The 12,190-nt window shown below is 42.7% G+C and overlaps 1 protein-coding gene across 1 annotated transcript in view; it reads right to left on the reverse strand.

Moving 5' to 3' along the window:
- The window catches only part of HHIPL2 (HHIP like 2), a 311,277-nt gene that overhangs the window by 94,429 nt on the left and 204,658 nt on the right, over positions 1-12,190 (reverse strand). The window contains exon 5 of the mRNA XM_085609394.1: positions 7,970-8,096. Coding sequence (XP_085465520.1) covers positions 7,970-8,096 — 127 coding nt within the window. The remainder of the gene's footprint in view (positions 1-7,969; positions 8,097-12,190) is intronic.

The following is a 12,190-nucleotide window of genomic DNA, read 5'->3' on the forward strand; positions in this document are numbered from 1 at the left end:
GGTATTGTGTGTCGTGGAGTGGCTTGTATTGAGTGGATATATGCGGCATGGTGTTAAATTATGTGGCATGATGAAGAATTATGTGTTGTGAGTTGGATGTATGTGGTGTGTAGTGGAATTATGTGTTGTGGAGTTGAATAGTGTTGTGTGTAATTGTGTGGCATTGAGTTAAATTATGTTGAGCGAAATTATGTGCCATGGTGTGGGGTTTTGCTATGTGACATGGAGTAGATTATGTGGAGTGTAATTATGTGGTATGGAGTGGCTTGTAATTATGTTGTGTGGTATGGAATTTTGTGGTGTTGAACTGTGTGGTGTGGAATTGTGTGGTATGGTGTGGCATTATGTAGCATGGTGTGGAATTATGTGAACTGTAAATATGGGACACGTTACGGAGTTGAATTTTGTTGAGTGTAGCTATGCTTTCTGGAGATGAGTAGATATATACGGAGAGTAATTATGTGGCGTGGAGTGTAATTATGTCTTTTTGAGAGTAATTATGCGTAGTGGGATTATCTGGAGTGAAATTGTGCTGCATGGAGTGCAATCACTGCCGTAACGCTGGAAACCAAGGCACTTATTGCAAGCGGGCCGGTAAGGGACGTGATGCCTATTGGGGGATATAAATACCACCTAATGAACTCGGTCCTAATGGAGTCTGAAATGTTGTAAACAGGGGCGTAGGTCAGAGCTCTGAGATCAGCAGGTCTATTTCTTTTTTTAAGTCTTGTATTCCCTGTTTTAGAATAACACAAAGATGATTGCAAGTTCCAGAATGCGCAGTTAAAATCTGGACTAGATTAGCTATTAAACTGTGGATGTGGGAGGCGATAACTTCCGCCTGTGCCACTGTTTACTCAAACAGTCATAAGAGGGCATGCCCCAGCATGTAAACTTTAAAACCAGCACTAGATCGCCTCCTTGCCTTGATCTGTGATTTTTGAGTGATAAGTAACACATCTAGTGGATTCAGTGACGTGACATTGCATCTGCTGGCTGCTCAAAAGTGCACTGGGAAAAAGGATGATAAGGCGGCTACAAGTCACGGGGACACCACTTTTTCGTTTCTGTATTATGCTACTTTTATACATCAGTGCATTTTGGAAGTTGTAGTCTTGGTGCATTTTAATTGAGCCCGTCAGATCAACCTCTCTAAAAGCAGTGTCTGGGACTGGAAAATGGTGTCCTGGTGACACAGAGCCATCTGGACACCGTACCAGGAAGCATAGCCCGGCTGAAAAGTGGGCATAAGATGGGCGATGCTTGGCGTTGCTGGGGACCACCGAGCACCACAAAGCAGGAGTGCCTTGGGAGTATCCAGTGCATGGCCTAGTGGCCTCCAGTAGTGATTCTCCACAATGCTGGCAGATAATGCCATGTCACCAGGAAATTAATGTCCAGTCGATGGCTTTCAATTAACAAGTGTATTCTGGGAGTTGTAGTCAGTGGCGGCTGGTGACATTTGAAAATGGTGAGGTGTAAAATAATTTTTGTACTGCACTGTGGCGAGCAAGCGAGCCCGAACAACCGACGGGGGGATCGGGGGGGTTCTTCCCCTGAGAAAAGTTTGAAAAAAGAGTGGACAAATGGTGCATTTTCAAGCAAATTTGAGAAAGCAGGAAGGTTACTAAAGCAAATGTGGATCTAACAAAGACAGTGACTGGCAAAACTGTCAGTCTAATCGGATGCACATCAGACGCCACGTACTCTGTCTATCTGTGTTGTACTCTGCAACACGACGTGTGCTGTGTCAATAAATATATGGTTTCAAACTAGTCTGTTCACCTTTGTGCAAGAGTGTCAGGTGGCAGTTGTAGGTTTATTCCACCCCACGGGATATATTGTGCTCTTTTAGCAACTTTTAGGAACTAATTCTTTCTGAAATTTCTGAAGCTAGTGTTGCCAAATGCCAGCTCATTTCGGAGATGATTATATATCACCTAAAAAGGGATCGTCGTGACTGCTGCGTGAATAAACCACTGCAAATACTATATTGTTCATGGCGCTGCCGAGGATGTGCATTTCGTGACCTCTGTGGGCTGTAAAACTGTAGTTCTGATAAAATGTCTCTTCAGATCAGAAGGTAGTTTTGAAATGTTACCAGCTCTAGCCTAACGCTGGCCACATATCGCCCAGAGTGTATTTCGTAGTGACGGGCGTCGGTGTTTAACTTGCAGGTGATAGGCTCAATACTGAGTAAAACAGAAGTGAACGTTTCATGACCCCGCTCTGCACAAAATAACAGGCGCAGAAGGGGACATGCGCCTCTTTCTGAAGAAACTGCTCGAGCGTGCATACGCTAAGATGGCCGTTAGACTTGGGCAATCTCAGACCCTGCCATACCACTCTACCAGTTGTTATGCTGACACTACCATCTCCTAATTTTAAAGGAACAATCCCTCAGAATCATGCAGTCTCAGGTTCCCATGATGTAGTACTTTCGATGTACTTTCGATGTTTCATTTCTCATCCAGCACCTTCAGCACTTCGTCCCATGGTCTGCTGTGGGCTACAGTGCATTATTGCTTATGGCTTATTTTCATTTGTTTGGAAGCGCTGGTCTAGAAACGGGAGCTCGTGCACACCAGTGTGACAAGATCGAATGATGCAGCTGTGTGGCGGAAGAATACATGAAACAAAAGAGCATGGAAGGGAGGGTGCGATGACAGAAAAATGGATAGACGGTGAGATGGATAGCTAGAAGCACGGATGCAGAGATAGATAAAAGATGGATGGAGGACGGAGAGAATGGGTGAAGACTGGATGAATGGAGAGAAGAGGGATGAAGGCGAGAAGTGTGGATTATTGCAGAGAAGTATGAGAGGATGAAGAGAAGGATGGCAGGATATAAAGTAAAAAGGAAGAAAATGGATGGTTGCATGGAGGACGGAGAAAAAAAGGAAGAAGACAGAGGGATGCAAAGAAGAAAGGATGGTTGAGAGAAGGAGGGCGAGACTGAAGGATGTATTGAAGGGTGGCAAAGGGACAGGAGGAAAGATGAGAGAAAGACGGAAAGAAGGAAAATGACGGTAAGAAGGATGGAGAATCGGAAGGACAGTCCCCTGAACAACTCCTGAGCTCACTCATCACACTCGCTCGTTTATTGGTTTCAAGCAGGGCGTATTTTATTTCTCTGGCTACTCCCCTACGCTCTATGATAATTATTTTGATTTAGCATTTTTCTAAATCATAGCATATAATTGGCTTAAGAGAGGTTTTCTCTCTAGAGAGCCTTGGAGAAATTCACACACTATTAAAATGAGATGGTTTGGTTGTCCAGTTATATGAGCGTGTGTTATAGCAATGTGCGTTTAATCTGCAGGTTCCCATGTCATATGGTTATAGCGGGCGGGTGACTGTTTGATTGGTGGAAAATGAAGAACGCTGTAGCAAAATGAATTTTTCAGCTGGAAAATTGTCATTTTATTCAATTCACTGGGCATTGCTTTCACATGGAGTTGTACTGGCCATATCAATTGCGCCTGTGTGAGGTACCCAGAAAATCCAGTTTTTACCACTGAAACAATGATTGTGTCGTCTTTTCTAATATTTTACCTTTTTTATGTCAATAACAAAAGGCATCATATTTTGGGACTGAGAGAGTTAGTAGCTAGCAGAGGTGGCTCCCACTTGGGCACAGCCTCTGCTTTCCACAGATACATCCTAATCCCGCCACATTCTCACAGCCCATGACATAAAGCGCGAGCACTGTCAGCAAATCCATATCAGGTTGCCTTGGCATACCTGACAGTACGCTACTGTGCAATGACCAAATATCAGAAGAGTTTGAGATTAGTGAGGATCAGGTTAATCCGCGCTGAGTGCCCGTCTCTGGGCGGCGAGGGCATTAGAGGTTAGAAAGCACTAAGTACCTCACATTCCTACTTGCATAATATTCCCAGCTCCTACAGGGGGTCCTTTTTAATGATACAAAACATATGTTAGGAAATCAAGGGTTCTTACTGCTACTGTAGCCAAGCTCAAATCCGCCTACATCTTCCAGCAGGCAGTGCACCAGGAGGAGCCACTGCTCATCTCTTCGCGCCAGGAGGCAAAGCCTGGGAATTTCCAATGGGGATAACTCTAGGCCGGGGCACCGGGTTATAAATCAATAGAGTTTCGGCACCCATAGTGGGGGGAGTCAGCCTCAAAAAAACACAAATACAAATGGCTTTGTGAATGGCCCTCCAACCAGGTGGAAGGCTAATAACATCTTACATTTACACCCGGACTGTACACCTTGTACAGTGATATTGACAGGGGTTCCTTACCTCCCTCGCAGCCAACAAGAAAGTTGTCAGAGCCTTATTAATAAGTCAGCTTATTGGTGCTCTCGGAAAATTCCATTGCAGCTAAATTGGCCCGAACATATTATCATGGCAAGGCGGGTGAGCTGGTTGGGTAAAATAGCTAAACACATAGAAGGGGACTGCGTTGTCCTCAATTTTAATAATACTAGGTGTGTGCATCTTGCCTTGGAATAACCAAGACTTACGCACTGAACAGATAAAGGCTTGTCCATTAGGCTTTTTTATCCCCCCCATCAGGTGGCACTCAAGAGACAACAGCCTTTATGGTCATCACAGAATAGTCGCCTCCCATACCATTCTGCTCCATTTAATCACCCTAACTACTTTGAGGCTCTCTCTGGCTTGACAGATATAGACTGACCGCCAGTGCAATCAAGCAGTTCAGTAAAGCTGAGAAGTGTGAGTTTTCAACGTGTCGACCCCGGGAGAGTCTAAGGGCGATTGACGGTGACACTGGAAATAGGCATCTTGTAAAATCAACTGGCTCACCTGTCCAAAACATTACTAGCACTGGTAACAACCTAATTGAACTTGAGACCTGTATCAGCCCACGCCCTTCATTCCCTGTTCACAACTCTGGAGGGGGGACTAGCCCTGCTAGGCAGGTCACTATTGCATTTGGCGGGACACGGAGAACCAGGAACCTACAACATCTCCATTCAAAATAATATCCGGGAATATCGCAGGTATCCGTCCGAAATTATCGAATGAGGTATGGTTAGAGTATATTAAGGATTTTGATATCATTTGTATTCAGGAGATGTGGCATCAGACTGACATTGTGTTGGATGGTTATTGTTCTTTCAATACCCATGCAACTCCATCACCGGCAGGGAGGGCAAATGGAGGGCTATCGACATTGATATCAGTTAAATATGGGTCCATAAATGCTCGGGTTGTGAACACATCACCCTAGAGGGCCGACTAAACCAGTCAGGGCCCACAGCATTGGGCTAGCCACTCCCCCCTGCATTCCAGAAGCCCCGCCCACCCATAACCAGGCACTTCTGCTTTCTCGTAGTACGAGAAGCAGAACATAAAACGGTAGTTTTACCATTTTATGTTTCTGCTTCTCGCACTGCGAGAAAGCAGTGGGGCGACAACCCATGCCCCAATGGAGGAGCCGCCACTGGTTGTAGTTTGAATCTGCCTCTGTCGGACAAACATCGTAGATCACAAACGGTTGCAGAAGGAATAAACGGACTGAAAGAAAGAGTCCTTAATGACACAGTCTTCTGTATTTTTCTTTCTGGTAAAACCAAGTCCCAGTTCACACAACAGTCGTGATTACTGGACCACTGCATGATAGGTTTCAGAAAATACTGTGGCTGTAGAGTCCTGAATTACTACTTTGCATGCTTGGATGCAGTTAGCCACAATGCTGTCATCGTGTTTTGGGCTGGCGCAAAAAGGGTTTTGTAAGGTATGGACATCAGCAAAAAAGAATTGTTCTATTTTATGTTGCACAAGCAGCAAAATAGTGCAGAACAATTTTGGCCAGCACTCTCAGAAGTGCATGGGTTGCGTCCCACGGGCACACAACTAGTTGTGTGCTGCTCCTGGGGTGATAATGCACAGTCTGGTGCTCTGTACTGGGAGACAGGATTATAGCATTGGTGCATTTTGCTAACATGGGAAGTCCATTGGTGTCACCAGAGCACTTCATTAACAGGCAGACATGCAACTAAGCACGTGAGGCTAGCTGGAGTGCGCTGGTCCTTTTCACGTGCTCAGCTGTAGTATCTCTGTGAACTTTGGTGTTGTGATGTGAAGACACTGCGTACTTCTGGGGAGGAGAGTTCTCAAACAAGAAGAGAGGCGATCCAATTTGGCATCAGACGGTGGGGTGGTAAGGGCAGACTAGGTTGCCACCCATCCTGTCAAGGACCAACCCATCCTTGTTCCTAAAATGTTTACGTTTTGCTAGATAGGCCCTTCATTCTTAGTGCAATTCAGAGGTCTTGCTTTAGGATTTGGTGAGGTTACAACATTTGGCCCTAAAACAACTGTGCTTTAGAAAAGTGGCAAATGTAATAACGAAACGGCCGCACCCTTTGTGTTTAGTCAACAAGGGGAGGGCCCTTTGTCCACAATCTGGTACCTATACCGTGTCCTACACATGTGTGCGCATACAGAAATCAACAATTTTCCAGATGGTCATGTCAGGGTGGCAATAGCCCCGAAAGGGTAGCATTAAATACGAGCCTACGTTCCTTAGTCTTTACAGTACAGAATTACATTTAAAGACGCCGGCCTACGTGCTCCCCCTAAAACAGGTACGTGCTCCCCCTAAAACAGGTCCTGTTGAAAAGACGACACACATGTAGGGTGTGCAATGTTAATGGCGCTGTAAGAGAACACATTACTTTTGCAAATTGGATTGGATGTGACAGGTACATCTCACCTCTACCTTTCTTTCGAGTGCATGTTTCCGGGCATGCTAGTGACATAAACAGGGAGGGGGATAAACTCGAGAGTACAGACCTCCTGACAGTCGCAAAACATGAAAAGACAGGGGTGGAACAATGAAGTCAGTCAATAGCGACTGAGTACCTGAACACGTGCTGTGTCTGACAGGTTTCTGCACATAGCTCCTAGGAAGCAGGCTCTGCTGTCACCGGCAGTGCAGCCACAACTCAACACCAAGCTGCAACACCCACAGTACATTTAAAGCTCTGTAAAATGAAGGTCACATGGACTTGAGGAGTGGAGGGAGGGGCCAAAGGAAACCTGACAGGGACACCGGGTGAATGATTAGCGGGGTAGGCTTGGAGCTAGGAGCAGGTAAACATGGACAACAGGAGAGGAGAAGCGAATTTACAACGTGAACGACATGCGGAGGGGAGGGAGGGGAAGCAACAAGATAGGGACACTGGGTGAATGAAAAGTGGGGTGCAATGAATGAAAAGGACCAGGGCGGGCTAGGAGCAGGGAACATGAGCAGCAAATTAACATAAGAAGCTGAGGTAAAAGAAGAAGAAGTAGTGCAAAACAGTAACCTATTGGCCCATCTTGTACTAATGCATGTAGCAGGGGCAGTCTGCAGGGTGTGACCAAAAGAGCAAAAGGGGTCAAAGTTTAAGCTATAAACGAATGAAAACAAAGGATTTTTTAAAAGCACATGAAAGAGCCAATCAACAGCCAGGGGCATACTGAATGCCCCTACACTGGACACAGCATGCCTCGCAGAGCAGCACATATGCGCCGCTAGGCTTGACCTAAAAAGGGTCTCATCAATCAGCAGTGGAAGGATACAACTCATCTAATTAGAACACTGAGACAGAAATGCTTCTTAGCATAACAAACACAAGAATAGGAAGGAAAGCCATTGAATGATGAGTAGACTACTGAAATAGACAACAGAACTATCATTTTTAGGAACAAGGGGATAATCCAACACCTTTTGTAAGCATATGTTAAGTATTGGAAACAATAGGTTGGTGTACACCCAGCTACAACTTTTTGAGACATTAAACAATTAAAGATTGTATTGATTGGCATATGCCTTCAAGGTCTAACTACAATACCTTTCCACTTAGCTGCATTCCACAAACATCTTACTTTGCATTTCCCTAGTTAGGATCTTGGCTCACTATACCAGGAACTTAAATGAAATAAAATAAAACTATATTGATGAAATGTGCAAGATTATTTCTTACCCATTCATGAAATCACCAAAAATATAAATCCCATTGAGATTGGGAGATTCACATCCTCTGTAAACATAGCCACCAGTGACAGACTTTCCCACTCGGTGACTATATGCAAATATAGGTAGGATATCATCTGTAGTTTGAAAGAAACAAAAGACAAGTTGTAAACATTTCCGTGAAAATATGAAATATATTTCTCTAACAATATGTTTTAAAGGATAATTTTGCAAAGAGAAGGTAATGTAGCATCCCAACCAGACGAATCAACAATGTGTTTGTTAATTTGTATGTAATAATACTGCATGAAGATACACTCTATATTGTACCATTAAATCAAATCATACCATAATAACTTGGTCAAAGTATAATTGTGTAGCATCTATATAATGAGAGGACATAGGGCTTTCAAAATGTATAACATCCAATGATATTGTTATTTCATAGGAACTCTACAAATGTAGTTAGTCATGTCCAACAACATTTAAAAAAATGATTCACAAATTTGCTTGGTGATATTTTTCTATTACTTACCTTTAATCGGTTTAATGCTCATCTTCTTCATCATCCTTGAATGCTGATTTCATTACTTCAACACAGATTTTGAATGTTTGTTGCTGAAGTTATTGTATTAACATAGCATTTTCGAATGCTATGTTAATATGATTTTATTATTAGTTTCTTTCATAAAATGTGTGCATGAGGATTAGGATTTCTGGTGATATGAAAGGCAGAGAAGTAGCATTTTCCTCTTTTATAAACCTGGTATCATTTTGCACCTACACATGCAGAAAGGTTGCGATAAAGTATAATGGGAGTGGGTTACAACAGAAACAAAGAATTTTAGGGCCAGAATGCAGTATTACACCAGTAGAAAAGATGGCATTTTGTAAGGGTGAAAGTGAAGAACATGAGGAAAGATTCCATGTTTGTATCAGTGAAAGAGGAGTTACGGATGGAGAATAAAAGGGGACACAGAAAAGTATTGTGTGGGAGTACTCAAAGGAGGAGGAGAGAAAAGGGAAAAAAACAAGTTGGAGACCTGTATAACCTAAAATGTATCACATGCCAGAGCACAAAATAATTCATTCAGATCAGAGTGGCATTTACAATATATAAAATCTGTCTTGGTCAAGAAGGAAAACAGGTCATATAGGCCAGCATCAGGGTACTAAGTGGTGCCTTTTCCACAGGAATGTAGGATCCTGTGGGACCACATTCACTAAATGGAGACTACTTGTTTATATGGGGTATGTTATATTATGTTATGTTACCAAGCATTTGTAGCGTGCACAGATACCCGGAGGTGTCCCGGCGCGATAGGCCAATGCGAGGGTGAGCAGAAGTGAGAATAGCAGCTAAACCATTTAGTTAAAGACTAAGGTTTTCAATTGCTTCTTGAATGTCCTCAGATCAGGGTTATTTCTGAGCTCAAAGGGCAGGCTATTCCAGGCCCTAGCCGCCCTAAAGGAGAGGGAACTCCCTCCCGTTCTGGTGAGGCGGTAGCGTGGAATGGCAACAAGGCCTTGACCTGTTGAGCGGAGATGTCTGGATGACGTATAGAAATTAAAACGCCTCCTAAGGTAACAGGGTTCAGACTTGTAAAGGGCACCGTGGGTGATGGTTAGTGCCTTAAACAGGATGCGCTGTTCAACAGGTAGCCAATGCAAGTCGCGAAGAAACTGCTTGGTTCTGAAGCTTCGCGGAATGCCTAATTTCATTCGAGCAGCCGCGTTCTGAATAGTCTGCAGCTTTTTTATCTGGTAGCAGGGAAGGCCACTATAAAGGGAGTTGGCATAATCAAGCCGCAACAGGATGAGAGCACTCGTCACCATTTCTTTGCCCGCTTTTGGCAGGCCCGGCAGAAACTTTTTGAGAAGCTTAAATGTACCAAAGCACACTCCTGCCAACTAATTAATCTGAGTTCGGAATCTGAGGTCCTCGCTAATCCATACCCCCAGGTATTTTCCTGGACTACCCTGGGTTTTTGGCTTGGGGAAGCCTGCGGGCCACAGGTCAACCCGAAAATTCGGCGGAAAGGTCCCATAAAGAAGGACCTCCGACTTTTCCTCGTTACATTTGAGTTGGGCCCGAGCCAGCCAGTTAAAAACTTCCGTCAGGCAGTTTATAGCTGATTCCAAGGAGGCCTCATCTTTCCTCCATGTGAAAAGCAGCTGGGTGTCATCAGCGTAAGCTATAACTTTGGCACCCAATCCTTCCGCCAAATATATGAGTGGAGTCATATACACATTAAAAAGCAGAGGACTCAGCGTAGAGCCCTGAGGGACGCCTGTGGTAATGCTTCTTGGTGTGGACGAAAAAGGCGGTATCCACACTTGTTGAGATCTGTTGGGCAAAAAGGATTCGATCCAGTCCCCCACCTGGCCTGAGATTCCAATGTTAGACAGGCGAGCTAAAAGCGGACGGTGTGGAACCGTATCGAATGCGGCAGAGAGGTCCAGTAAAACCAGGGCTGCTCTGCCACCAGAATCACAACAATCCCTAATAGCCTCTGTTATCTCGACCAAAGCAGTCTCGGTGCTGCATGAGGCTCTGAAACCGGACAGAGCCAGGTGAAGAGCACCAGACGTTTCAATAAACGCAGACAGCTGTTTAAAGTATGTACATTAAAGCAATAATTCTAACACATTTTTTCAAATGTGATTCTTGAATTAACTAATATAAAATATTAATGTAGACTCAATGAAAAAATTATGTGGGAATTAATTTACTACTAAACACATGCTGGATCATATATTAGCCCCTTATCTGGACTGGATGTTATTATCTAAAACAAAAACTTTGTAAATAAAACATATTCTTTACAAAACAAATAAATACACTTCACAAAGAAATGTCTCCAAACAAAAATATCTCACAAAAATTCAAATAAACGTCAATTAAACATCAGTGACCTACAACACATTTTTCAACTAATCCTTTTTAAACCTAATGTGCTGTCACCTCCATTAGTGTGTTTGTATACACCAGAGGTATTAAAAAATTCTAAAATTCAATATCCCAACATTCGACTTGCAAAGGAAGATTTGAAATGTCATAATTGTACTTTTCACATACTTTACACCATAATTTCGTGATATTGTGTCCAGATTCAATTAATTGTTTAGTTATTGATGTTGCCTATCTTTTATTTTAATAGTCGATTTAAGTTTTGTTTCACTAGAGTGTATCTTAAGTTATGTTCCAATACTTTATACTTATTAGAATATACTTATTTCAAACTTAAAAATGTTTTCAAAGCAATCCCTCTTCTCTCCTTTATTGAGATTAGTCAAAGACTTACCCTTTACTAAGTTGTTCCTACAACTACATTAAAGGGACAGATGTGTTCCTTAATATTCAGTTAATAATGCTGACTGTGTCTGTATTAATTAAAAGATCCACTCAGATCTCTGAATGTTGTTTCCTGGTGTGGAACACCATGTATTTTTCTTTACAGGCTAATCTCATAATGAGATCATGTTCAAGGATATTCCGGGGGGTCGGGAGGGGGGGTTATAGACCCACGCCTTCTAGGTGAGTGGGAGACCAGTGTGTTTCCCAATAAGCATCATCCAAATGTAGACTTAAATGTGTTAGTCTTCCTCTTGAGAGTGTGCTCCCTTTACCTTTAAGTCTTATAATAGTAAATGGATACTGACAGCTGATGGAGGAAGAGAGTGATTGTAGAATTACTTGGGGAATGCCATTATACAAATTAGGTCTGTCCTCCCAAAAGAGCAGAACTGCAACATTTGCTGACATGTATGATATCTGGGCAGGTTATATTGTTATACTGGACAAATTACTTTAGACACCAAATAAACATACTGGCAGAACATTTTTGAAGAAACTTAATATTTGAGCACTGGAAAAACCATGTGCTCGATTGCACTTTTGGAGATTAGGTTACTTCCTGCACCAGAACATAATATGAAATTGTGGTCTTTACTGATATTGCTAAACTGACTGAAGAGCAAACTGTAACCAATGCAATTACAGATGCATGTGTTGAGTATCATGAAGAATAAAAGAAATCCACAATATTTGCACAATGTCACGATCAAAGTTTTGTTGAGACAATATAGCCACAATTAGTCTTACTGATTTTAAAGATTCAAGAATTTAAAATAGTTTGAAGGTTGATTGTACTGATATTTCTGAGACTACACAATGTTTTTTAATATTCAACAACGTTTTGGAGGACTCAAATCATGTAAATAAATCACA

This window comes from Triturus cristatus, chromosome 6 (assembly GCF_964204655.1).
Source record: "Triturus cristatus chromosome 6, aTriCri1.1, whole genome shotgun sequence".
Taxonomy (NCBI): domain Eukaryota; kingdom Metazoa; phylum Chordata; class Amphibia; order Caudata; family Salamandridae; genus Triturus; species Triturus cristatus.